The sequence below is a fragment of the Mustela erminea genome, chromosome 14 (genome assembly GCF_009829155.1).
Source record: "Mustela erminea isolate mMusErm1 chromosome 14, mMusErm1.Pri, whole genome shotgun sequence".
Lineage (NCBI taxonomy): Eukaryota > Metazoa > Chordata > Mammalia > Carnivora > Mustelidae > Mustela > Mustela erminea.
The window spans coordinates 44417579-44442009 of NC_045627.1; the positions used below are offsets into that span (position 1 = coordinate 44417579).

The window sequence follows — 24431 nt, forward strand, 5'->3', positions numbered from 1 at the left end:
CACGGCAACCTCCCCTCTCGATAGTAGTAGCTCAAAGATAGGCAGTGACAGGTGTGAGCTCCTGGCCTTGTTTTTACAGCTGAGAAATGCGCCTGATAGGAACTCCTCCCGCTGACCCACAGACTCCTAGACGACCAGGAGCTTTTTCTGGGCCTTTTAGGTTCTCTAGAGAAAGCTGAGGGGTAGACGCTTAAAAGGTACCCAATCAGTGCTTGGTAAATGTCCTTCTGCTGAAGCCAGACCAGAGAGGTGAAGTCACTCACCCGAGGTCACAAAGCTAGAAATGGAGCCTCGCATTGCCTGTCTCCAGCCCACCTCTCCTGGGCTAGGTGTGAGCAGGGAAGGCAGCCATTCTAGCTGGCACTATCTGACCCACATGGCTGCTATGGTGGGTTGGGAGCTTGGTGACTCCAGGTCCCACCCCCTTCCCACCGGTGTCCGTGCCACAGCTGGTGAGTCCGCACACACGCGCTCTCTCTCCAAGCGGCCTTCCCCCGGAGGAGGGGCTGAGAGGAGAAAGCCCCCTCCCCCGCTTGGCTCCGCACTCCGCTCATGGAAATGAAAAACACATTGGCTTCATTATCCCCGGACTGAATGAGCAGGGTTGCCATGGTGACAGCCATCTCAGGCCCGCGAGGGGGCAGGGAAGGGGCTGGTGAGGCCATGGCAAGTGGGGACCGGGCAGCAGGTGAGCAGGCATCCTGGGCGGGCAGGCGCTAGGAGCAACTGCCCCTCAAGCACCACCCCCCGCCCCTGTGCCTGGCCCGGGGTTCTAGATCCCCACTCTCGGGCCGAGAGAAGCAGTCCGGGCCCATCCTCCACTGACTAGCCCCTGGGCAACCTGGACTCCCGTCTGGCCCTCTGCCCCTTCCTGGAGGATGGCTGGTGCTGAAGGTGGACCTCATGCCTCACACCATCCCAGAGGTCAAGAAATGAGGGAAAAGATGGGAGGTTGGGGGGGGGGGGAAGATGAAGGCAAGAAGCCCACTCCCCCCAGAGACCCATCCTGGGTCTCCACAGGCCTCTCCAGGGGCCACAACAGAGGAAACGCTTGAGGTTGCCGGGCTGGGCACACCCCCACGCTGCTGTGTGACTGGGTTCATCCTGGTGCCCCGGTCCTCAAGCATAACCCCCTTACAAGAGGTGGGGTCTTCAAATATACAACAGGAAAATAGGTGTGATGGGGATTGTGGGAAGGCCCCAGGAAGGTACCTTTGCCTCCAGGCCTGAGCTGGGTGGTCCCCATGACCCTGACCCTGGCCAGAGCCAGGAACCCTGCTACCCATAGGCATCCATTTCTTCCCAGGAACCATCTCCCCAGGGCTTGAGTCAGAGCAGCACCCCTAGGCAGGCCGTGGCTCTATCCTCCCTGTGCTCAGGCTGGTCCAAAGAAGACTGATGGCACCCTCTTTCTCCTCTAGCCTCCCTGGCGATCTGGGAGCCCAAGCTGGCCCTCTGGAGTGGCCCCAAGTAGGCATTGCAGCCTGTCTTAGAGCAGATCGTCTCAGCCGGTCCCTCCTGGTGACCCAGGGGCAATGGCCAAGAGGTCCTGCTTAGGAGTATTGAGTGCTCACAGAGAACTTTCCTTTCCAGCAACCCCAGTCAGAGGAACCCCGCGATAACTCCAATTCCAATTTTACCCTTGCCCCTACACCCAGCTTCAGACGGAGCCTCAGCACCCGTCTTCTGGTCCAGCCCACCTGGGCACATTTCCAGCTGTACTCAGTTCTGCTTCTGTTCGAGCCGTTCTGTCCACCTGAACTACCTTCCCTCGCAACCTGCACATCAGCAGATCTGGCCTCCTGCTTCCCGTTTTAGAAGAGGAAACCCATGCTGAGAGAGGACACATGACTTGTCCAAGGCCACAGAGAGTCAAGGCAATGTGGCCTTGGGGGGAGGAGGGGAGATGTCTCTTTCCCAAGAGACAGAATCTTCCATTCCCCAGTGAGATGCGTCGGGGGATCCACATGGCCCTAGACCAAGAGCCTGGCAACTATAGGGGCTGGGGACGGGCTCCCCGCCAGAGCAGTTTTGGAGGGTAGGCCAAGAGCACCAAGATCTTAGCTCCTTGACAGCTGTTCTTGGTGGAGAGGGGCCCAGAGGGAGAGCTCAGGGGCCGACCCCAGCCTGCCTGACCAGGCCCTAGTAAGCGGACCCAGTCGTGGGGCCCCTCCCACCAGTGGGCTGTGTGCCTCCGAGGAGACAGGTGGTGAGCAGCCACACTCGGCAGATGTGGTTGGGGTGTCCGTGGTACTGTTATTGTCTTGCCTGCTTGCCAAGTGGAGGTTGGTGCCAAGGGGAAGGCAGCGCAGGCAGGAGAAACCCCAGCAACCCCACCAGGGCAGAGGAAATCCTGGGGTTCCCAATCAGCCATCTGACACTCAGCTGCCGCCAGATACCAGGGGCTCATTCTAAAATGCTGATTCCCCAGCCCACGCAGGGAGGCTGGGACAGAGCCCAGGAACCAATGCTTTTGCAGCTTCTCAAGCCCCAAACCCTGAGCGGTGCTTGCCTTGCTGCCTCCAGGGGCCTAGCCAGTCTGCCTCAGGGTCTCAGGCCCCATGCCTTGAGCCTCTCTGCAGAGGTCCCCTCCCTGTGCTTCTGGTCCCAGGTTCATGTCCGCTTGCTGACCCTCCCTGGGTCATGCCGTACAGAGGGCGGGCCTCAAGCCAACCCTGGGGCCTTGTGCCTAGCCCTTCCCCCTCTTCCCTCTCATCCGTCGTCCCCCCACCCCAAAGCCCACAGTCCCCATGGCATTTGTCCCCCACCATTGACCTCCTCTGACTCAGCGGCTGCATGTCCCAGGCCCGCCTCCCAAATACCACCACAGCTACCGCCCAGCTCCCTGCCCATCAGCTGAGGGCAGCCACTGGGCAAAGCTGTCATTTTCCCTGCCAGGAATTATAGGTTTAGTACTAAGGAAGTCTGAACTGGAGGAGGAGGAGCTGGGCCTCTCACCCCGATGCCAACCCCAAGAGACACCTCAGGAGAGGGTGGCCTGGTGTGGAGTGCTTTTGGGGCTGGATGGGGATTCCTATAGCCCCGTGTCACCCCAGCTCTGTGCGTGCACGTGTGTGTGCATATGTACGTGTGCGTGTGCATGTGCATGCATGTGAGTAAGTATATATACGTATGCATGTGTGTGCGTGTGCACATGTGTGTGCATAGTCTCTTAAGACACATGGATTCTCATACTCATTGAATTTAATCCTCCCAAGTATCATATAAGCAAACCAAACCCATCTTCCAGCTAGAAAAGACACAGCTCAGACAGAGCAGTGGACAAGTCTGGATCACACAGCAGACTAGAGCAAAGTCAAGACTAGGCCCACCCTGGCCCTCGGCTGCCCCCCCAGGACAGCTCCTCCTTGCCCTGCACTGCTCATCCTCCCACCAATGAGGATGTTGCTGCAGAAGTGACTGGGCCATCAGAGACCTCCACAAAAGGCCCAAGTGTTGGGTCCCAGGGTCAGTGGCGTGGGCCAAGCCGCTGTGCTGGCTGCTGGGGAAGGCTCTGCAGGGCAAGGTGGAAGGAAGAGGGGAGGGCATGTGTCCCTCTTCTGCTCGGCCATCACAGTGCCCCCCGGAGCCGGGTCTGGAGGGGCGGGTGTGAGCCAGGCCTGGAGTATGGCTACCCTGGGTTAGGGTGTGCGGAAGCTGGAAGCATCTTCCCGACGGTTCACCCACCCGTGGGGTGACCCCAGCCAGAGCCATACCTGGGCGCCCCATTATCCACTCTGGAGAGAACTGGAGTGAGTGTGTGTCAGGAATGGGGCCCAGGGGCCCGTAATGGGTTTGAAGATTGGAGGGAACACAGTGGAGCTCTGGAATCAGGTTGCCCATTCTGGGGTCTGAGCCCAAGTTGCATAACATCTCTGAGCCTTGAGACAAACCAAAAGCACTTAGTGCCGAATGATGGGGTAAACAGTGCACGTGCGGTAAGTGTCAGCTAGGGTCCCTCTTCTCGGTTCTGCAGGTGCTAACGGGCCCTGCTCCTCACCACCTGACCAGTGAAGACTGTAGTGTGAGAGCTAGCTTGTGGTGGGACCCGCAGGGAAGGACCACCTGTCCCTTCTGGGGCTTCCGCAGGCCTGAGGTGGCTCAGGAGCCAGCATTTCTGATGAGCAGGACTGGGCCACAAGGTCGGCAGCCACTCCCTGGGCTGAGCTGGCCCTCCCAACGGGGCCCACTTCAGGAGCAGGGAGCATGAGGGAGCCAAGGCTGGGGGAAGGCCTGCCTGTTCTTGGGAATTCACGGCATGTCTGCCTGTCACAAGTACCTCGATAGGGAAGATTTGTGGGTGAGATTTGCAATTCTGTTTTCTCTGAGGGTTATAAATCAGCTGCGTGCACACCCGGCTACAGCGTGGGCCTGAGGCACACACACGCGCACGCTCACACACGCACACAGAAATGCAGTCCGGCTCCTGCCTGCCATTCCCTCGGATGGGAGAAGGAGCTCTCCAGGGAGCTGAGCTCTAGGAAGGGAAAATCGCAGGTCCCCAACTGCTGCCTAGCCTTATTTCACCATCACTGGGACATCCTGCCTCCCAGAATCAGGCACTCAAGGCTGGGAGGCAGGATGTCCCAGTGGTTAGAGAAACAGCACATCATGTGGGTTACTAGTGTGAGCTCAAGAGTCTGCCTGGCTGGGTCCAGACCTTGCCCCTATGCCTTACTAGCCATGTTGCTTACAGGGCTCTGTGCCTCAGTTTCCACATCGGTGAAATGGAATGAATTATAGCATGTACTTCATGGGATGGCTGAGGAAGAAAATAAGTTAATATGTGTAGAATGCTTTAAATACAACAGGCACATCGCATGAGCTCCGGTGGGCCTGGCTACTCGTCACCATCATCATCGTCATTAGTTAAGAGGTGTCTGTATTTTGGCATCAGACTCGGGTTTAAATCCCTGCCCTCCCTCTTGCTTGCTGTGTGAACATAGGCATGCTACTGAGCCCCGAGTCCCTCATCTATGAAAGGGACCATGACGCTCTATCTACTTCATGGGGTTGTTCTGGACATAAGGGAGATGGAGCTTTGGAAGAACATGATATTGGGCCCTCAGGCCAGGTCTGCCCCCTGGTTCAGAGCCTCTACGTGGCTCTCCTCCTTGGCCTGTCTTCCTGGAAAATGTGAAGAGGCTGGGGGAGGCTTAGGGGAGGGGAGCGGAGGGGTGAGTTCTGGAACCTCTGTCTCCTTTCTGCCAGCAGGCAAGTCAATCTCCAGCAGGGGCCACTTTCCTGTCCCTGCCCCAGGCATAAGAACAGGCTTGGGGGCTGGCAGGTGTGGCTACCAGCTCTGCCGATCTCTTAGTGGGTGGCCTTGGGCAGGTCACTTGACCCCTCGGTCTCCTCCAGGAGGAGTAGCTGTGTCTGCTTTGCCGGGCAAATAGAGGGCGGGTTAAATGAGATGATGTGTGTGGAGCATTTAGCACAAGCCCTGGCAGCCAGCTAAGTGCTCTACTGCAATGGCAGGGCCCCTGGCCGCCTCTTCTCCTTCCTCCCACCGGCCCACCACTCCCACTTACATGTGGTGCACCGAGGGCGTCTTCCCTGGCCAGGTGCTTAAATGGTCCTTTCTGGGAAGATGGGGCCCCCAAATGCAGGAGGTACTGAGGACCCCCTTGAGGGACCCTGGGTAGAAGGAGATGAGCTCAGAAATGTGGACCTGCTCTTTTCCAATATAGTTACCCCATGCCAGCCGCACGAGGCCAAAGCGTGCCCGACAGGAGGCTCGGCCTTGCTGGGCCCTTGGCCGTCCACCCCAGAGCTGTCACTGTTCCCTCGGGGTCCTCAGGTGCTGTCACATACAGGCTCGTATCCAAGCTGTTTCTGGCATTTTTACCTGCTCCATCCTAAAGCCCTAGGAAGCGGTGATCTGAGGATGAGTAGCTGTGTGCACAAGGGTAGGGGGAAGAGAAGGGGACCGGGGTCCACTATTTGCCCCTCCCCCCCAACCCCCCCAGCTTATGGCCCAGGAAAGCAGGACGGTAAGGCCTTGGCCGTGGGTAATTGTTGGGAGCATCCCAGGCCAAGCCTTCGTCTCCCGGCAGAACTTTGGAGGCTGGACTTCTCTGTTGCCAGGGAAACCTGTGTGTTCCCTGGAAAAGGAAACCACAGTGCTTTGGCTGTTAAGAACCCCCTCTCCCCCCTCCCCAAAATAAGTTCCCTCCAAAACTGATTCCCCAGAAACTATTGAGTCGGCAGCATCCCACCTCCTCCCCGAGCCTGCTAAAATGATAGAAAATGAAATCTGCCCCTGACCTTGTGCTTTTCACCTCTTTTTTAAACATTCCACTGTAGCACAAGGCCATGTTTTGTTTTTTCTTATTTATCTTCCTCCCATGCCAGCTGGGGCTCCGAGTCCTTCTCTCCTCTTGTTGACTGGAGCCAGAAGGGGAAGGACTTCCACATTTTTTTTTGTTCAGCTGTCAGCAGAAATAAAACAAGCAGGTTTATATTTGGAAAGCAGAGGGTCTCAGCTACCAGATCGCTATGTCCGGGATAGGTCACAGCCTTCGTGTCCCCTCACGGCTGGAAATTTGATCTGCAGATTTGGGGTGGAGGGGGGGTGGTTTGCAGCCTGCCTGGCTTTCCTCACATTGACTTTTAAATGGCATTGGAGGGTCATGGGTGGTTCCTCAGCGGCTGACAGCTTGGGGCCCAGGGGCCCAGGCCAAGACGGCTCTTCTTAGAAAAGAGTCCTGTGGGAGGATCTAGAGTGGTCAGGCTCGGGCAGGGTCTGGAGAGCCCGCATTTCCCTCCCATCCATCTTCCGACCCTGTGCAGGGAGGCAGGGGGCCCTCACCCAGCTGCACCAGCAAGGCACCTGGGTCTCAGAGAGTCTCGAGATTATCTAAGGAGAGGGGTCTGGACTCCCAGCCAGACCACAGTGACCCTGTGCGTCATCTTAGTAGGAGACAAAGCCAACACAGGGAAGGAGGGAAAGAGAAAGGTGGCCAGTGTCCACTTTCAAGAGCCCTGAATGCTTTGGGGGATACGGTAGAGAAGGGAAAGGATGTGAGGCGACCTTGCTCCAAATCCCAGACACCCACCTGCCCCTCTTGGGCCTGGGTCTCCCCCTCTGAACAACTGCCTCAGACCCGCCTCCTCCCAATGCCCACTTGGGCCTGCCCCCACCCCATCCCCGCTCTCAGGGCCTCTTTGTTTTGGTGATCTGAGCAGTTAATTTTCCACCTAGAAGTGACTCTCTGTTCCGTAAATAATTTTAAACAAATTCTGTTTCTGCCCGTGCACTTCCGTGGGGTGGGAGAGAAGAGCGGGAGCCGGCCCGGTTTTCCACCATCCTCTCCTTGGCCACAGAGGGTCTGCAGGCAGGACTTGGCGGCCGGGGACCTTTAGAGCCCCGGGCAACGAGGGCACAGCACTGTGTCCCCGCGATCAGCATCAAGGGACCCAAGACCCAGCCCCGGGTCAAGCATGTGGGTCCCGAGGAGCCATTTTGATATGTCCTGTCCTCTTCGGCCCCACACTGGATTTTCAACAGGTCTTTCTTGGTGACTCCTGAAGCCCTCTGTCAGATCTCGCTATTAGCATGAGGCTCTAAGAGTGTAGAGTAAACTAATGAATTACAGCATGATTACGCAGCACATAATTAACTTTGTAATTAATATGCAACTGGCACTTAAGCTAAAACACTGCTTATAGAGACGTACGGCAATAGTAAATCACAGGTCAGAAATAGCACTTTGGAATTTTCAAAAGAAGGAGCGTAAGCAGGGAATCACTTAAGGCAGCAGGGCGAGTTAATTAAAAAGCAGATGAATTGTGAGCGTCCTGCTTTATCTCAGTACCCTGTCCCTTAAGAAGGACCCGGATGCCACCCTTCCAGACTGGCCAGGGTCTGGCCAGAAAGAGACCGAGCATGCAGTTGTTTTTCCAAAATAAGATAGGCCTTCCCGGCCCCTTTCTAGTAACCAACCCCCCACCACGGCCTTAGCCCTCTGCGCAGTCCCACTGCCCCACCCCCCTGGCCCTTGGGGTCTGGCTCTACCTCTCCTCCTCCAGAGAGTGTGTGGGAATGCCCCCAGCCCAGCCCTGAGTCTTCCCTAGGCCGGCCCGCCCCCATGGTGGGTGCTCCCAGGAGGTGGATTGGTATAGCTCATGGGCCTTTGCCTAGATTCTGAGTTTCTAGAATGCAGAGATGTCATCTCACTTTTTTTTTTTTTTAAATCCTTTCTTCCCTCAACCTCCTGCCAGAGCATTAAAGATAGAGAATGCCTTAGAAACAATCTCACCTACCCACTTTCTCCAAGGCCAGACAGTCCAAGGGCTGAATGTTGTGGTCACACAGTGGGCCCATGCCTGGCAGGAATCCCTCCCCTGTCCTCTGTTCTAGCTCTGCATCAGGCTGGGGAGGCCTTTGAAGTATATCAAACCTAGGTTCCCATCCCAGGAATTCCACTGTCCTGCTGTATGACCTTAGGCAAGTTACATAACTTCTCTGGGCCTCCGTTTCCCCATCTGTAAAGTCTGAGCAATGATGCCCAACTGGGTCAGTGTGAAGATTAAGTGAAGTAATGTGTGTGAAAGGCCGGGTGCACGCCGAGTGCCCTTGGTGACCCTCAGGGATTTAGGGGTGCTTGATGACATCTCTATCAGCCCCATCCTTCAGGGGCTGAGAAAACAGGCCCAGAGAGGCCGACTCTGTGTCTGCAGCACTGCGTGTGCGCTGGCATGCTTGGGACCGCCCGGAGCCAGGAGCCTCCTGAGAACAGACCTCTTGCCCGCCTGGCCCACTTCGGGCTGGGCACAGTTGAGCAAGTTAGCAGAGAACAGCACCTGGGGACAAATGACCTGCAGGCCTCTTCCGGGGCCACCTGGAGCCGGCCCCTCCGCAAAGCCCCAGGATGGTGCATAGGAAGCCTGGCTTAGGGGACGGATGCTGGGCTTCAAGGCCTGACAGGGTGCAGCTTCAGATCCCAACTCTGCCATGTTGTCAGCTGAGGCGAGTTCCTTCACTGTTTCCCGTCGCCCTTTTCCCGTCTGTAGATGGCGCTCGTCACTGTTCTTCGGTTATATCGTTATAATGATATTGCACATGAAACGCCAAATGTGCTGCCTGACGCACAGCGGATACTTAATTTTGTTCTCATTATTATTCACAACTACCAACAGAGGCTTCTGAGTGGCTGCTGGAGGGCTCCCCACCCCCACAGCCTCACGGGTTCTCTGAACTCTGGCCTTCTTGGCCACCTTGGCCTGCGTCCTCCCTTGGCAGTTCTTGGCTTGGGTGGGGCGGGGGAGGAGCCCGTCTCTGCCTCAGGCAGCTCATGTGACCTTCCACTCTGGCCTTTGCCCTGGCCTGAGCAGCTCTCCCCACCCGGGCCAGCCTTGCTGGGGGTGGGAGAGCTGAGGGCCAACCACCCCCCGCCCCCCACCTGGGGCAGGCTCCAGGTTGGTTGGGTGTATCCCGTTGGCCGTGACACCGGATTCAGAATCCAGGGCCCCAGTCCTCAGGCATGGTGGCTTTCATATCTTGCCACAGGTGTCCTATGGCTTCTCTTCCTGAAGACACTTCAGCTTCTGGTCCCCCTCCCTCAGCCCTCAAGCCCTCCTGTCTTCCTGTCTCTTCCCTTCCTGCTGCCTGGTCTCTACCCTGTAGCCACCCTCCCTTAGGTCAGAATTTCTTAAAGCCAGTTCCTGGGAAAACTAGTTCTATGGAATTTTCAGATGTGTTTAGTGGGAAAAAAAGTGGTTTGTGATCTAGTAACTCTGGGAAAAACCCAGTTCTTCAAGGCGCTGGCAGGGGAGAGTGCCTTCGTGAACTCCTGGAGAAGGCAGAATACACAGCTTGCCTCCAAACTAATCAGACCAGAGAATCCTTTGTTTAGGGAGGATCTCAAGGGCCTGGTTTCTGAGGAACCGACCACAGGCAGCCTCATCCCCGGTGTGCAGGGCCCCGCCCCTTTTTGCCCAGAATAGGCAGTGTTTTCCCTCTGGCTACCCTGCCTCCATCCGTGACCCTGCCCACCTGGACAGACTTCTCATGGGTGTCCAGGCTGCCGCCTGGGAGGAACAGAGCTCAGATCACATGTTGTGAAGGGCTAACCTGACCCACCTTCCATCTGGAACTTTCCATAACTTGCCTTTGCCACTTGGACAGAGCCCTTCAGCTCCTCAACCTCGCGTTCTGATGGGTGGGTATAGCGCTACCTCAGCCACCTGTGTCCTCAGAAGCCCCTTCTTCAGCCCACGGGGTGGTTCCTAGGGTTGCCTGTGTGAGAGGAAGTGGGGTGGGGGAACAGCCCTCAGCACCCCCCTCTTCCAGAGCACAGCCCCTTTTGTTGTTGTAAAAACTGAACTTGTGCCTAAAATGTTGCTGCAACTAGATTTAAAAAACTACGGGTTTTTTTTTAATATGCTTTAAAAAAAAAAAAAAAAAAAGGTTTAAGATATTTAGTGTCTAGGGCAGTGCCATTTATCCCCCCCCCCCCCCCCCCCGCCCAAGCAAGCACGGGCTCCTCTCTGGCCCTGGTTTCCTCCTGCCTGTGATGGAGACAGACGATAAAGCCCACCTGGGCCTTGTGTAGTGCCAACACTCGTGTGCTCGGGTTTCCTATTCCCCCACTCAGTGAACTAAGCAGGCTCTGTTATTACTGCTTCCGTTTTACAGACCGGGAACCTGAGGCACACAGGTTTGCCTCAGATCCAGAAGCTAGCAAGCGGCAGAGCCAGAATTTGAACCCAGGCAGCCTGGTGATCTTGACTGCTGAGCTCTACTGCGTATGTAAGATGAGGGGCTGTGGGGCCAAAGGAGGTCCCAACGCCAGTGCTCTGTGAACTGTCGAGTGCCTTGAACGACCAGCGTGCGTGGCAACACGCGGCTTCAGAACACCTGGTGTGAATTTTGTCTCTTAGCTGACATTCAGGAAACATGTCTTCAGGTTGCCTGTGGGATGCCTAGTTTGTGCCCAGAAGTTTCCAGGGATGAGAGCCCCCTCCTCCCTGCCCCTCCTCCCTGCCTCCTCCCAGCCCCTGAGTAGCCTCCCATGCAGCAACTCCCTGAGTACACACCAGATGACAGGCACCAGACCCAGCCAACTCAGTTCCAGAGCCAGAGGGCGGGCACCCTTGAAGAGTCAGTGTGCCAGCCTTAACCCAGCTGAGGCCTTAACCCTCCGCATGAGGCCTGGGGACCTCGAGGTCATTCTGCAGGGAAGCCACAGGTGCTGGCAGTGGGAGAAGAGCCTCAGCTCCCCCGGCAGGCCCTGGGGGGAGGCATCCATGCCCCAGGGAGCACAGACACGGGGAGGGGCAGAGAGGCAGTTGAGTTCGGGGCAACTAGGGCTCCTGAGGCCTGGGTGGGTGTGAGCCCTGGCCCCATCTCTGACCTAGAGTGGGGTCTTCAAGACTCTGCTTCAACTCGACCCCACCCCTATCCTGCCATGGGCCTCCATTTCTTCATCTGTAAGTGTAGGATAGGCCTGAGCAGATGTGAGGATCCCTTCTGGATCTAAGGCAGAGAGACTGTTGGGTTGTTGTTGTTGTTTTTTAAATCATCTACCATGTTTAGTGCAAATAATTATCTGCTTTCTGATTCTTTTGTTTCCGTCTCTTTTGTTTCCATCCTTAACTTTTTATTTCTTGAGAAGTTAAAAAAAAAAAAAATCTGACCATTCATAGCAACTAGCTAAAGGAGAAGGCACATACAGTAAACACAGAAGCCCAGGCTTGGGAGAAACTACCATCCCGGGTCAGCCACACCTCCCTGTGTGACTGAATAGAAATTAGCCACCCCTTCTGAGCCTTAATTTTCTCATCTGCAAAGTGGTTCACAAGCTGCTGTGACAGCAGCTGTGGCATGGGTTACTTGAAACTTGGCTCACCTGAGTGGTCCTTTTGTGGCCTCTCGGCTGAGAAAGAGCCTGGCTCTGACTTCCAGCGTAGGGGAAAGAGTACAAAGTCAGACGTTGAGAAGTCTGAGTGCGGATTTCTGCTCATGCCTAGAGCGGGTGGTGACCCCAGGCTAAGCCCTCCCCTGCTGGGCCTCTCTCTGTTCACACCCCTTTCAAAGGTGGGGCTGCCCTGAGGTTGTCTCCTCCTGTGTCGGTGCCAAGTGGGTTGAGAAAGGCTGGGCAGAAGGGTGTGTGGAAATAAACAAAATCTTTTAGAAAAAAAAAAAAAGAAGAAGAAGAAGAAGAAGGGTGTGTGGAGGAATGGCTGGCCATGTCTGGGTTCAATGGGAAGAGAATGGTGGCTCATCCGCCGTGCCTGCCGTGGGTATGGGAGGTAGGGGAGACGTCTCACCTGGCCACCCCTGGCTCCATCCCCAGCTTTATCCCACCCCCTGTCCTCCTGGGGTCCTCAGAGAACTGTCCCCATGCTTCCCCATCCGCGCCTTCAGAATTGTCGGCAAGAGCCCCGAGACAGAGCCAGGTGAAGGCCACTGCCTGAGCACCACTGTCCTGGGGCAAGCCTATGTCCCAGGTCCGACATGGGGCAGCACAGGCACGACTCCCTGTCTCTGCACAGTCCTCAGCACTCCTCAGGCACCTTCGTCACACGTAGGACAGTTGGGGCCGGGGGTCGGGGGGAGGTTGGGGAGCGTCTAGTTGAGGAAGGCTGGCCGCATCCCCATGGAAAGCATGACGGAGAGTGTAATCGACCAGGGTCCCAGTGCTGTCACTGCTCACTTCTCAGTAGCGGGACCTCAAGCTAGCCAGTGGATCTCCCTGAGCGCCGGTGTCCCCTTCTGTCGTACCGTCCTGATGACTGGAACAGCTAGGCAGGTGTGGGATTCGGAGGCACGGGGGCGGGGGTGAGGCAGAGACTCGAACGTCCGCCGCGTGAAAGCAAGCTCAGGACTTGTTCAGGTCCTCCTCCCACTCTGAGGAAGCACACGGCAGAGGCAGCACGGCCCTGGGGATGCGAGAAAACCCAGTGACCTTGTCCAGGATCGAATCTGGCCTTCCTTGGCCGTTTGGGGAGAGAAGCTGTGAGAGCAAGTTCATTGTGAGGTCATGGAGTTGGGCAGGGCTGGGAGGGGGCAGGCAGGAGGGTCCGGGCGTCATCACATGGCCCGGAGGGATGAGGCACACCCAAGTGCAGCTGGGACCAGGCTGGCACTCTTGTGGGGGCAGTACTGACACATGTTCTCGCAAGGAAGTTATCCCGCCCTCTGGATTAGCATGTGGGTTCCAGAAGAGGCTGTCCGATGGCTCTGCAGGGCCAGCCCTCAGGAAGCCCCCTCTCTGAATGGCGAGGGTGCGTCGTATTGTACCATTACCCTCCATTGACAGTGGGTGTGCCTCCAGACCAGGGGCGGGTGCTCCGAGATGGTGTCACGAGAGAAGTGGGCCCACCCTTCCAGGAGCCTCGAGTGCCAAGTCAAAGCCTCTGCCCCAAGCGGCCAGGAGGCTGGAGCCTTGTCTCGTCTTGGCAGGGGGGCACTCCCTGAGCGGAGGAGGGAGGAACTGGATGGGGAAGGGCTGTTGTCCAAATCAGAAGTTCCCTTCAACTCCTCAGCCCTGGGGCGCGGAGAGGGCTGCCCCTTCGGGTTGACAGTTGAGAACCCCCGGCTCAGGGAGTTAAAGTGGCCTCCCCCAGCCTCTCAGCTGGGAAGGTCTGACTGTCAGGGCTCACCCCTTTTCCGGGGAGCCTCACCCTGTGTGAGGCCTCCTCCCAGGGCAAGGGCCAGCTCCAGCTGCTGGGCCAAGAATGGGGAACAGCTGGTCCCGGTCAGCTGCCTGGCCTTGCCTCTTCCCTCCCTCTCCCTTCCCATCTCCTGTCCCTCTGCCCTTCCCTGACTTCCCTGCGCTAGGACACAGAGTCCCTCTCCTCTGACTGGCTTTGCTCCATCCTGCTCTCTTTCTCTGCCACCAAGCAGTGGAGGAGCCACGTGCTGTGTGGCCGCAGGCCACCCCTGCACCTCTCTGAGCTTCTGCCCCTTTACCTCTGAGACGAGGAGCGTTGTCAGATTAGATCGGTGCTTCCGTAGCCTCCGTCGCTTTCGTTCCATCTACACTATGTTTAAAGTGGTTCTTTAACGCACTTGGGTCTGCCATTGCTTCCCAATTTCACCTCATCCTAAATAATTATATCCACCGGCTCACCAGTGATCATTGTTCTAGTCCAAACACTTCACTGTGGAAATGCACAAGTTGGGCTCACCAGTGATCATTGTTCTAGTCCAAACACTTCACTGTGGAAATGCACAAGTTGGGCCCACAGACCACCTAATATCCTCCCTCTTCCACCAAATGTACAGACATCAGCCTTCGGGAAGCTTAGACTGGGTTAATGGGAGGCTCTCTAAGGCCAGAGTTCCTCTGATTGGGGCCTGGTCGTTGGATATTCAGCTCTTGCCACACTGGGTCACGTGTATGCCCAGTGCTGGCCGTCCATCCACCTGTCCATCCTTCCATCCATCCATCCAATGAGCTTCGCTGAGCACCTACTGCATACCAGGCCCTGGGCTAGGCTCTGGGAATCCATAACTGGAAAATAGCCCAGCTAATGGGGGAGAAAGATACAGAGACATACCCCTGGTCTGGTGTCACCAAGGTGGTACGTGGAATGGAAGTGAGTGGCTGTGCTGGAGGAAACCAGCAAAGAGGGTCATGGTTGTCCCAGGTCTTGTTGATGAAGGGGACCAGGAATTCTGGGCTTTGGGACAGAGGCAAAGACACAGAGGTATGATCTTCAGAGTATGGTCCAGGATGCAGGGAGTAACCCCATGCGGAAGACACGGGATGGTGCTGAAGTAGTGAGAGTTGGCGGCCAGGCCAGGGAGGACCTTGGCTGACACCATTATAGGCAAGGTTGGTGGGTCACTTGACATCTGTCCCATGACATCTGTCCGGGCCCATGACATCTGTCCCTCTTGGGAGTCTGAATGCTGGTAAAGGGGCTAGACCTCCAGCTTTCCCTGGACCTCCAGGCTCTCTCTCCCACCAGGCTGAGCAGTGGGTAGGTCCCAAACTCTCTGGCCCTGGCCATGTCTTGGAACGCAGCCTCTGCTCTGCAGGCTGTAGGTAAGCCCTCCACCACCCCCCCACTTTCACCCCGCTGCCGCCCCTGCTGCCAGTACCGCTCTCCCCAGGGGATCTGAGCTGCAGATGTGCGTGGTGATTGAATCATTTCTGCACACCGCTGCTCACACAGCTCCCCTGGGGACCCCGCCACTTGCCTGTGCAAGCTGTCGGGAGATGTGCATGCTCGAGTGCATCTGTGCCAGCCCTTGAATGTGTATGTGTTCCTGCACTTGAGTGTGCAAAAAGTGCCTCTGGATGTGAGCGTGCACACACGTCCACAAATGCCTCTTTCTGGGTACATGTGCGCTGAGTGTACCAGTTAACTTATTGGCCTCAAGTGTGAAAAATAAAAAATAAAACCTCCTGATGTTGGTATAGCTGATGTGGGCCCACCGCCCTAAGGAGCCGCCTCTAGCTCCAGCACCCCACATTTCCACAGGGCAGCTAAGAGCAGCCTGTGCCCCGTTTCCAGGGAAGAGCCTGCCAAGGGCCATGATGCTGTCAGGGGAAGCCAGCCAGGTAGGCGCTAGTCCCACTCGACCCTTGTCTTCCTCCGTGCCCCCCTCTCTCCATCTCTGCCCCCACCCCTGTCCTGCCATGAAGGGCATGGGACCAGGTGGTCCCTGGGATCCTTCTGGTTCTCCACATTCTAGCTCAGAGCAGCCCTCTGCGTGGAAGGGCAGCTTTCTCTAAAAACGGCTTCTGTGCGAGGTTCCACCAAGAGTCAGCTCGGCCTGCAAGGCAGTGAGGCATGTGGAACAGGAGCTTGGCCCTTCCAGACTTCCTGGGTCAGAAGACCACACCGATTCAGGGGTCACTAGCAGAGAGCACATATGTGTGGCGTGAAGCCAAGCTGAGCCTCGGGGGTGAGGGGGCGTGCGTGTGCAATCTTAGGGTTCCCTGGCCCAGGGGCTCTCCCTTGCAGAGTTTTCGGGGCTGCCTTGGGACAGGCTTTGCAGTTTCAAGTCCGGCATTCTACACTTTGCTGAGAGAGAGTGTTCCAAAGAGCTGGAGCTCCTGACACAGGAATCCTAAGATGTTGGAGTTTGAAAGGCCTTGTTTTCCACGCAGGGAAACTGAGGCCTGGAGAAAGGTATCACAGCGCAGTCCCCCCAGACTCCTAGGCTGACTACAGGCACATGGCTGCCCCGACCAGGAAGAGGAGTCAGAGGCCAGAGGGGGGTGGGGGCTTGATTGCTTGAGCCCACTCCCCATTCAGAGACAGGCAGGCGGCTGGGCAGGACTGAGGCCCCGGGTGCACCCAGAGCCAGGCCGTCAGCCGTCTCCAGCTGGGAGGGAGCCCGGCCACTGTGGGCACCAGAGTTGCAGCCACGGAGGATTTGTAGCTACTTGTAAAAGGTTTATAAAGAAGCCCGAGGTCTGAGGAGGGAAGCAACAGCCAGGCCAAGCAACGCTCCCGCGGCGGAGAGCGACCTCTGCTGGCTGCTGGGCTTGCGCCGCGTCCCCGCACTGCCAGCTTGCAGGAGACCTGTGGCCCCGGGAGGGCGGGGGGCGGGCCTTAAAAGTGGATGAGTTTGGACAGTTTGGACGGAACAAGAGGACCCCTCTTTGGGCCCAGCACGGTCTTTCTTCCAGGAAGAAAAACACATGAATCGTTAGAAAGGCAGAGGGTCCGAATCTCAGCTCAACCGCTTCCTGGCCTTGTGACCCTGGGCAAGTTGCTTCCCCTCTATGAGCCTTTTAGGATTCAGTAAATTAGCAATGCACGGGACCTGGTCTGCTGCCTAAACAAGGCAGGTACAGGCACAAGGAAGATTCCAGATTGCCCCACAATGAGCTACCTCTCCTAACTCCTTCAGCCCACCGTTCCCGTCTCCGCGCCCAGCACCCTAGCCTTCCAGGCCTTCACCCTTTTTCTGTGTGGCCTGGAACCGCCAGCCTCATCCATTCCTGCTGTTAATAACCAAAATTTACCACTGATCTCGGCAGTTTAAGAATGTCACCTCACCTGTGAGTGTCTCCTTCATCAGCTGGACATTGTTCTTCTGTAGATTAAGACCTATAGGACACACAGTTGTCCCCGTGATCTGTGACACCTTTCCTTCTTTCCTGCTCGCTTCTTTGCCAGTGTTCCAGGCCCAGACCAGTGGGTACTGAGCAGACAGGAACAGCCTCTGGCTGCCTAGGTGGGTCTGGCTTCCAGATGCCGGCTTAGGGCTTCCCTGGGTGGGTCGAGTGCCCCCTCAGTCTCCAGAAACGATCTGTCAGCCATTCAACAAGCATTTATCAAGGTCCCACTAGGGCTCTGACCCTAGATGAAAATGCTGTGTCCATCCTGGGAAAAGTCTACGTAGGGATAGAGTCTTGTGAGGCCGCCTAATCCCCACTCACCATCCTGCTCTACAAATGGGAAATCCGAGACCTAGGAAGCCAGAGAAGTTTACTCAAAACCCTCTGTTTGGGGCCGGCACGTCCTCACTGGAGGAGGGCGCTAAAGAGAGAGCCCCACAGAGCGGGTTTCCAGCTCTCTGGGTACTTAGCTTCATCAACAGCGCCCCCTGCTGGCCAACTGGGCACCATGGTTTGTCCCTGACTCCAGGAGCCCTGGAGGAGTGAGTGCAGGCTGGGGACTCTAGACAAGTAAACTCAGGAGAAACTCAGCCCCTGCGGGGGGGTCCTCCAGGAGCAGCAAGGGGAGCAACACTCTTCTCCCATGACAACTGCCTACCACATCACAGCAATCTCCAGTGGAGACCCCCAGCCCCTCCCCCACTAGCAGCACCAAAGTCTGGGTTGTAATGGGAAAGCCCGGATTCTAGAGCTGACCGCTGCTAAAACCTCTGAGCCTCACTTTCCTCATTTGTAAAGTGGGGATATAGTAACAATGTCTGTCCACGCCCAGTGCCTGGACCGGTGCCTGACTTAGAGCAGGAGCTCGACAAACAGTTACCTACTAGGTCACGTGGAGTGAATACTGGCTTATTAATCTCTCCGTGGCTCCTGGATCTGGCAGAGGACCCAGCACTGTATAGATATTGAAAAGTATTTACTGGGTGAGTGGGAAGCATGCATGGGTGGGCACGTGGAGACTAGAGGTGTTTGGGTGGATGCGTGGATAGGTGGCTGGATAGACAGAAGGACAGACAGGCATTTAGGTGAATAAGCGATGGATGGAGAGGTTGGTAATCTGGGGGTGTAAACGTGTGATCGGTGGGGTGCATGGAGGGTTGTTGGAGGGTAGAAAAAGTGAATGTGGAGGACTCCCCCTCCCTTTCCCTTTTTGTGGGAGAGCTCTGAGGTTGAGGGAACCCAGAAAGCATTTCTCAAAAGTGCAAATGCCCAAATGACCCAGAAACTCCACTTCTAAGAATAGGCTCTCCAGATTAATTCACATGTGGGTGATGTGGCCGGTATAAAAGGTGATCTCGCGGGCCCGTCTGCACTATGGATTTGGGGACAGCTCCAGGCTTCATCACTCGGTCTGGAGCATGAGCCCTCTGAGCAGAAGGGCCTCGGCCAAGGCCTCTGACCTTGGGGCAGTGCCCGGCAGAGGTGAACATTCAGAATTTGGTTGGGTAAGTGATTCATGCGTGCCTAGGAATACTGGCCCGCTATTAAAAACTGAAAAGACTCTTTATAGGACGCCTAGGTGACTCAGTCGGTTAAGCGTCTACCTTCAGCTCAAGTCATCATCCCAGGTTCTTGGGATCAAGTCCCCACCTCAGGGTCCCTGCTCAGGGGGGAGCCTGCTTCTCCCTCTGCCTGCCTTTCTCTCTCTCTCTCTCTCTGACAAATAAGTAAATAAATAAAATCTTTTTTAAAAAGGCTCTTTGTATCTTGATGTGGAATAAACATTGAGATACGATTCAGAGGAGAAAAGCAAGGTCCAAGTAGTGTGTATTAGAATGCTATCACTTTATGTGTTTTCTTCTTAAGGGGTGGCAGGGAATAGTACCCATATATCTTTGCTTCTCTGAGCCCCTCAGGAGACTGGTGACCCTGGTCCTACCAGGAAGGCCATCTGGGGGCTTGTGGACAGAGCCAGAACATCATTGGACTTTGATTTTTGAACCATGCGTGCCTTTCTTTCTTTCTTTCTTTCTTTCTTTCTTTTTTTTTTTAAGATTTTATTTATTTGACCGACGGGGACCACAAGTAGGCAGAGAGAGAGGAGGAAACAGGCTCCCTGCTGAGCAGAGAGCCCGATGCGATGCGGGGCTCAATCCCAGGACCCTGGGATCATGACCTGAGCCAAAGGCAGAGGTTTTAACCCACTGAGCCACCCAGGCACCCCATGAGCTGCCTTTTCAATACAGATGGAATGATAGGAAGTGCTTGGAAGGAGCTGTGTGGTAAAGCGCTCCATGGAAGTACAGCCAGGCCTTTCTTCCCAAGGTTGGGCCCCGGCATGTTCTGCTGGGAGTTCCCTCAGCCGGAGGGGCTCGCGCAGGGGGCAGAGAGTCAGGACATGGAAGCAGACAGGCTCCTACGGGCCATGGGGACTTGGGTGATCTCAGATCTCAGACCTTCGTTTCCTCGTCTATCAAATGGAGATGATTCTAGTCATACAGAAGAGTAAAGGAGAGGACGCAGGGCCCCAGCGTGCGGGAGGTGTCTGGTAAATGGGACCTTTGGTGACACCGCAGGAGCTGAGGGGACTTCGGGGGGGGGGGTGCCGCAGGATCTGAGGGGAACTTCTGGGGGGCAGTGCCATGGGAGAGCGAAGAAGGCCGAGGGCCAGGGGCCTCTGTCCAGCACCCTATGTCTGTCACTTGAAATGCCCACTGGGTTGTGGGAAAACAAACCCAGTAGCCATGGGCAGATTTCTGCATTGGCCCAAAGACTGGGTCACTGAGTACTGGGTAGACTCTCCAGCTCTCTCTCTCTCTCTCCCCATCTCTGCCATTGCCATTGTGGCCTCTCTGGAGAGGCCCAGGGACTCTGGGGACTTTCTGGAGTGAGGGGGCTTCCTCCACCTAGCTTCCCCCGCCGGAAGGAAGTCACATTCATGTTGGAGTTCCCGAGGCCCACAGCTATTCAGGAAGTGAGCCTGGTGGCCGTGACGTCTGTGGACCCTGCCCTCTGAGCCACAAGCTGGCGGCCAGAGCCCTAGTTCCTGGCCTGGGCTCTCATACTGGCTCCCTGTGCCACCGTGGATGACTCCCGTCCCCTTCTGAGCCCCAGTCTCCTTGTCTTGGAAAGGGGGTGGCACGGACTCCCGCCCTACTTGCCCAGGAAGGCAAAGGGAGGAATGGAATCGGGTTCACAGCATGAAGAACTCGAAAGCATGGGGGTCTGAGGTGGGGGACCGTGGTACCCATGGCAGGTCGCTGCTCTTACACCACACACGCAATGAGGGCCATGTAGGTTGAACCCTCCACGTGGGTGCACGCACACTTGCACACACACAGAGCCACATCAGGTAAGCTAAGCCCTGAACTGGGAATCCAAAGATGGGATTGCCATCCCCATCGGCCCCCCAACACATGCACAGGTGTGTAGAAATGAGTGTGCCCGAGTGTGCTGTTCCGTGTCCCGTGGTGAACATGCGTACTCCGGGCTGACGTGAGTCACCCACAGAGAACACCCAGGAGCACCTCCCACCCTCAGCCCAGACGGGCTTCCCCTTGGGCCAGGCAGCTGTGGCTGAAGTTCCTCCCTCCAGCACGGGGCTGGCTAGGACAGAGGCCACAACTGCTCCCAAAGGGGCCTAAAACCTGCTGGGAGCCACTGGGCCCAGCATGTCTGTCTGTGTTGGGGCTGCAGGGTGGCTGTAGGGTTGTCGGGCCTGGTGCAACCCCAGTGACACATGCCCTCTTCTGTCTTCACAGGCTGGACAACGTTCATGGCTCTCGGGTAGAACCCAGCGAAACGGCCAGAATGAATTCTATGGACAGGCACATCCAACAGACCAATGACCGACTACAGTGCATCAAGCAGGTGGGTGTGTGGCCTGCGCTCACGCCTCCTCCCTGCCCAGCCTGGCACAGCTGGCGAGGGCAGGGCTGGTAAGACAGGCAGAGCAGGAGGGCTGCTGGCCTGCACTGTGGAGCTGGGCCTCTTGGGTGCTGGGTGGAGGTGATGGCAGGCCAGGGCTGACTGCCTGGGGTCTCTCTGACCACCCCGAGGTCTCTTGTCTCCCACACTGACATTGCACACCAGGGTTCATGTGCCAGCTCCACGAGGTCCCTTTCCTCCCTGCCTCTTCCCTCCCCTCCCCTCCCCTCCCCTCCCCTCCTTTTCTCTTCTCAGCTGTGTGATTTGGGGCCAGCGTCATGCCCTCTCTGGGCTCTGCTGTGCCATCTGGGATGCTGTGAAGGTGTAGTAAAGTACTTAGTCTCCTTCCTAGACCAAAGCTCCCCACCCCTCTGCTTCTGTGGTTCTCTATAAAGAAACAGAAAAGGAAAACTTCGGAGAAATTAGATCACATTACAGAAAAGGAAACAGAGGCCAGAGAAGAGAAGGGGGTCGGCTGAGGTCACACAGCCCAGCTTCACTCATGCTAGGAGGGCCTCATCCCTGAGCACAGCAAGCTCCCTCATCCGCCCATGCTCACGCAGCGTTCTAGAGGAGATCTTCCTGCAAGCGTCCTCTCCGGATTGTTTAGAGTGGGGCAGGTTCCAGGTGGGCTCAGAGCCCCCGCCCCCCACTCAGAGCCTGATTGAGCCAAAGCTGACGGGCGCCCCCCAGTGTTGACCAGGAGTGGCGTACCACCCTCTGGGCGCAGCCCCCTTGGCAGCTCTGCATGGAGGTGTCTGTGCAGACTCTAGAGTGTTACCGTACTCCAGGAGCGAGCGAGATGGTAGAAGGGGCTGAGCTTTGACATCAGAGAGACCCGGGCCCAAATCCTCACTCTTCCACATGCCCACAGTGTCATCTCAGGCCTATCCCTTTGTTTCTCTAAGCCTCAGTTTCCCCACCCATCCGATGGGTCCAGACCGTCACGGGGTGGCAGGGGCTATTATCCTCAGTGTCTCAGCATAGGAGGAGGCAGGCACTGGGGTGAGGCCCTTAGCTTAGGCAGCTTAACAGGACATGGGTCCCAGCATGGGCCACTGGCCTCAGGACTCCTGGGGAGGCAGTGCTCCCAGCCCCACCACCCCCGCAGCCGGCCCTCCCAGGGCCCAGTGGAGCTGAGGCCGGTCCCCAAGTACTGGGCATGTGTCCTCTCATAAATATCAAGCAGAGCTCTCTCGGAAGCCCAGGCGGGGTCAGAGGAGAGGAAATTGAAGAAGACCAGTTACAGATTGAACCCAGCCCAAACAGCTCCCCCAAACGCCAACAACGCCTCTGCTCACGGTCACAGAGTAGAAGCCAGACGGTGCCCTCCTTCCAACTCTGCACTCGCCTCCTCCTTGGGGCTCTGCAGGGCTCTCTCCCAGCTCAGCCTGTGGCCCAGTTTCTCCCAGCCCTGAGGGGCCACCGTCAGTGGCCTCCACCCCCAACAGCACAGTCCCACCACCCAGCATGAGCCCCTTCTTGCACTGGGCACGGGCTCCTCCTGAGACCTGCTCACGAGCTGACCTTTCTCCCGTGGCTGGCTCTGCATCCCCAGGAATCAGGGCACACTTTCCCCACTCCGAGTGTGGCCCCCAGGGCTCAGACTGACCCATCAGCAAGTCCAAGCCCCCATTCCGCCACTTGCTAACTACCCGACCCTGATTAAGCCGCCACAGTACCCCACTTGGTCTGGAGAATGACATCAGAAGGGACACCCAGCCGGTGTGTGCCAGGGCAGCTGGAAGGCCAGGGATCCCCTCAGCTGCCCTCCCCGGCTGGCCAGCCCACACATGTGTGTACACACGCACACACGCGCACACACACTCCCAGAGCTCTGCACTGGGGCCAGACCCTGCTGCGTTTGCAAGGGTGAGCAGACTGTGCAGATGACTCCCGGGGCCATCCAGAGCTCCCGACGCCCCCACATCCCCCTCCACACCTCCGGTCAGACACAGCTCGGCTCTTAACGTCTGTCTGCTCCGTGGCTGCTCCAGAGGGCGGTGCGTCTGGCTGAAGACTGTTGATCCTCAGATGTCCCCTGTCCTAATCAGAAGAGAAAGGCGAGCAGGTCTGCATGCTCTGAGGATGACAGATGCGTTGGCTGGGCCTCGCTCTGGCTGGTGGGCCTATGGCTCCCATCAGGGGCTTTGCAGCCTCAGACTCCCTGCCTCACTTCTAAGCACAGCCTCCCCCCCACACACACCCCACCCATTCCACCCTGATTCTCGCCGTTGCTCACCCTGGCCATCCCCCAAGCACCCCACTGCCTCTCTTCCCTCCCAGCTGCCTTTCCCCTGTCTCAGCCCCAAGGACTGGGAGAACCAGTGCCTTCTCTACAGTGGGCCCACTCAGAGGTCACAGACACATCTGGGCTGCACGCACAAATTGGCTAATTCCTGCGCAACAGCCTCCCCCAGCCCCATGGCCCTTCTGAGCAACTGCACTGCCCATCTCTGAGCCCCACTGCTTCCTGGGCACCCAGCTGCCTCACCCACCCTGCTCTTTCTCCTTTGGGCCCTCGGCCCTGTGGGGCACATATCAGACCTGCCAGGCTTAGTTCCTCAGGGGCAGAGAACGTGCTGTATCCATCTCAAAGTCAGCAGATCCTAATGCAGCACCCAGGCCACGGCCCACAGAGGTTGAGGAGGATCAGGGGAGAGGTGAACTGATGGATGGATACCTAAGGGAATGAGCGGAAGGATGGACGGATGGACATAGGGATGGGTAGTTTGGCAGGTAGGTATAGATGATGGATGGATACACGGATGGATGAATGGAGGGACAGGAGGTTGGATAACTTCTGGATGGATAGACAGATAGGTAGGCAGATGAATGGATAGATGGGAAATGAATAAAGTAGTGAATGGTTGAATGGGTAGATGGACGAGGGGATGGATGGATGGATAGACCGATTCATTTTTGGAAGGATGGACAGGTTGTTTGGATCACAGATGGTCTAATCAGAAGATGCATTCATCACTTGGTCTGCATAGTCAGTCCAAGAGGTCTAGGCTTTGGTGTCCTGTAATCCTGCCCCCAACAGACCCAGTGGCCAGTGAATATAGCCCAGATCATCTCAGAAACCATGGAGACAGGCAGTCGGTCTGGTGGGAAGTGAGGCATTGGTATCCAGGAACGGCCACACCCGGGGAGGCTTCTGCCTATGATTCAGATCTGTGCTCCCCATCCCCAGATCAAGCTCCCCCCGCCAGCTGGCCATGCTCCCCACCCCCCAGCTGGCCAAGCTCCCCCACAAGCTGGCCACGCTCCGCCCCCCCCCCCAGCCCTGGTTGCTCCACGAGCCACTAGGGACCTGTCCTGCAGTAGCCAGGTTGCCGGCCTACACCATGGATAGACTCTTTTGGACAGTGAACGGGTCACCAACTGCTTCTGTGGGGACCTGGCCTTGGGCCAGTCTTGAGGGTTCCAGAGGGGGACAGGGCACTACTTCTACCCTCCAGAAGCTCCTAG

At 56.9% G+C, this 24431-nt stretch overlaps 1 protein-coding gene across 6 annotated transcripts in view; it reads left to right on the forward strand.

Moving 5' to 3' along the window:
* The window catches only part of ZMIZ1 (zinc finger MIZ-type containing 1), a 232646-nt gene that overhangs the window by 102734 nt on the left and 105481 nt on the right, over nt 1-24431 (forward strand). For all 6 annotated transcript variants that reach the window (XM_032312603.1, XM_032312598.1, XM_032312602.1 and 3 more), the window contains one exon: nt 20792-20900. In XM_032312603.1, coding sequence (XP_032168494.1) covers nt 20841-20900 — 60 coding nt within the window. In that variant the 5' untranslated portion in view covers nt 20792-20840. The remainder of the gene's footprint in view (nt 1-20791; nt 20901-24431) is intronic.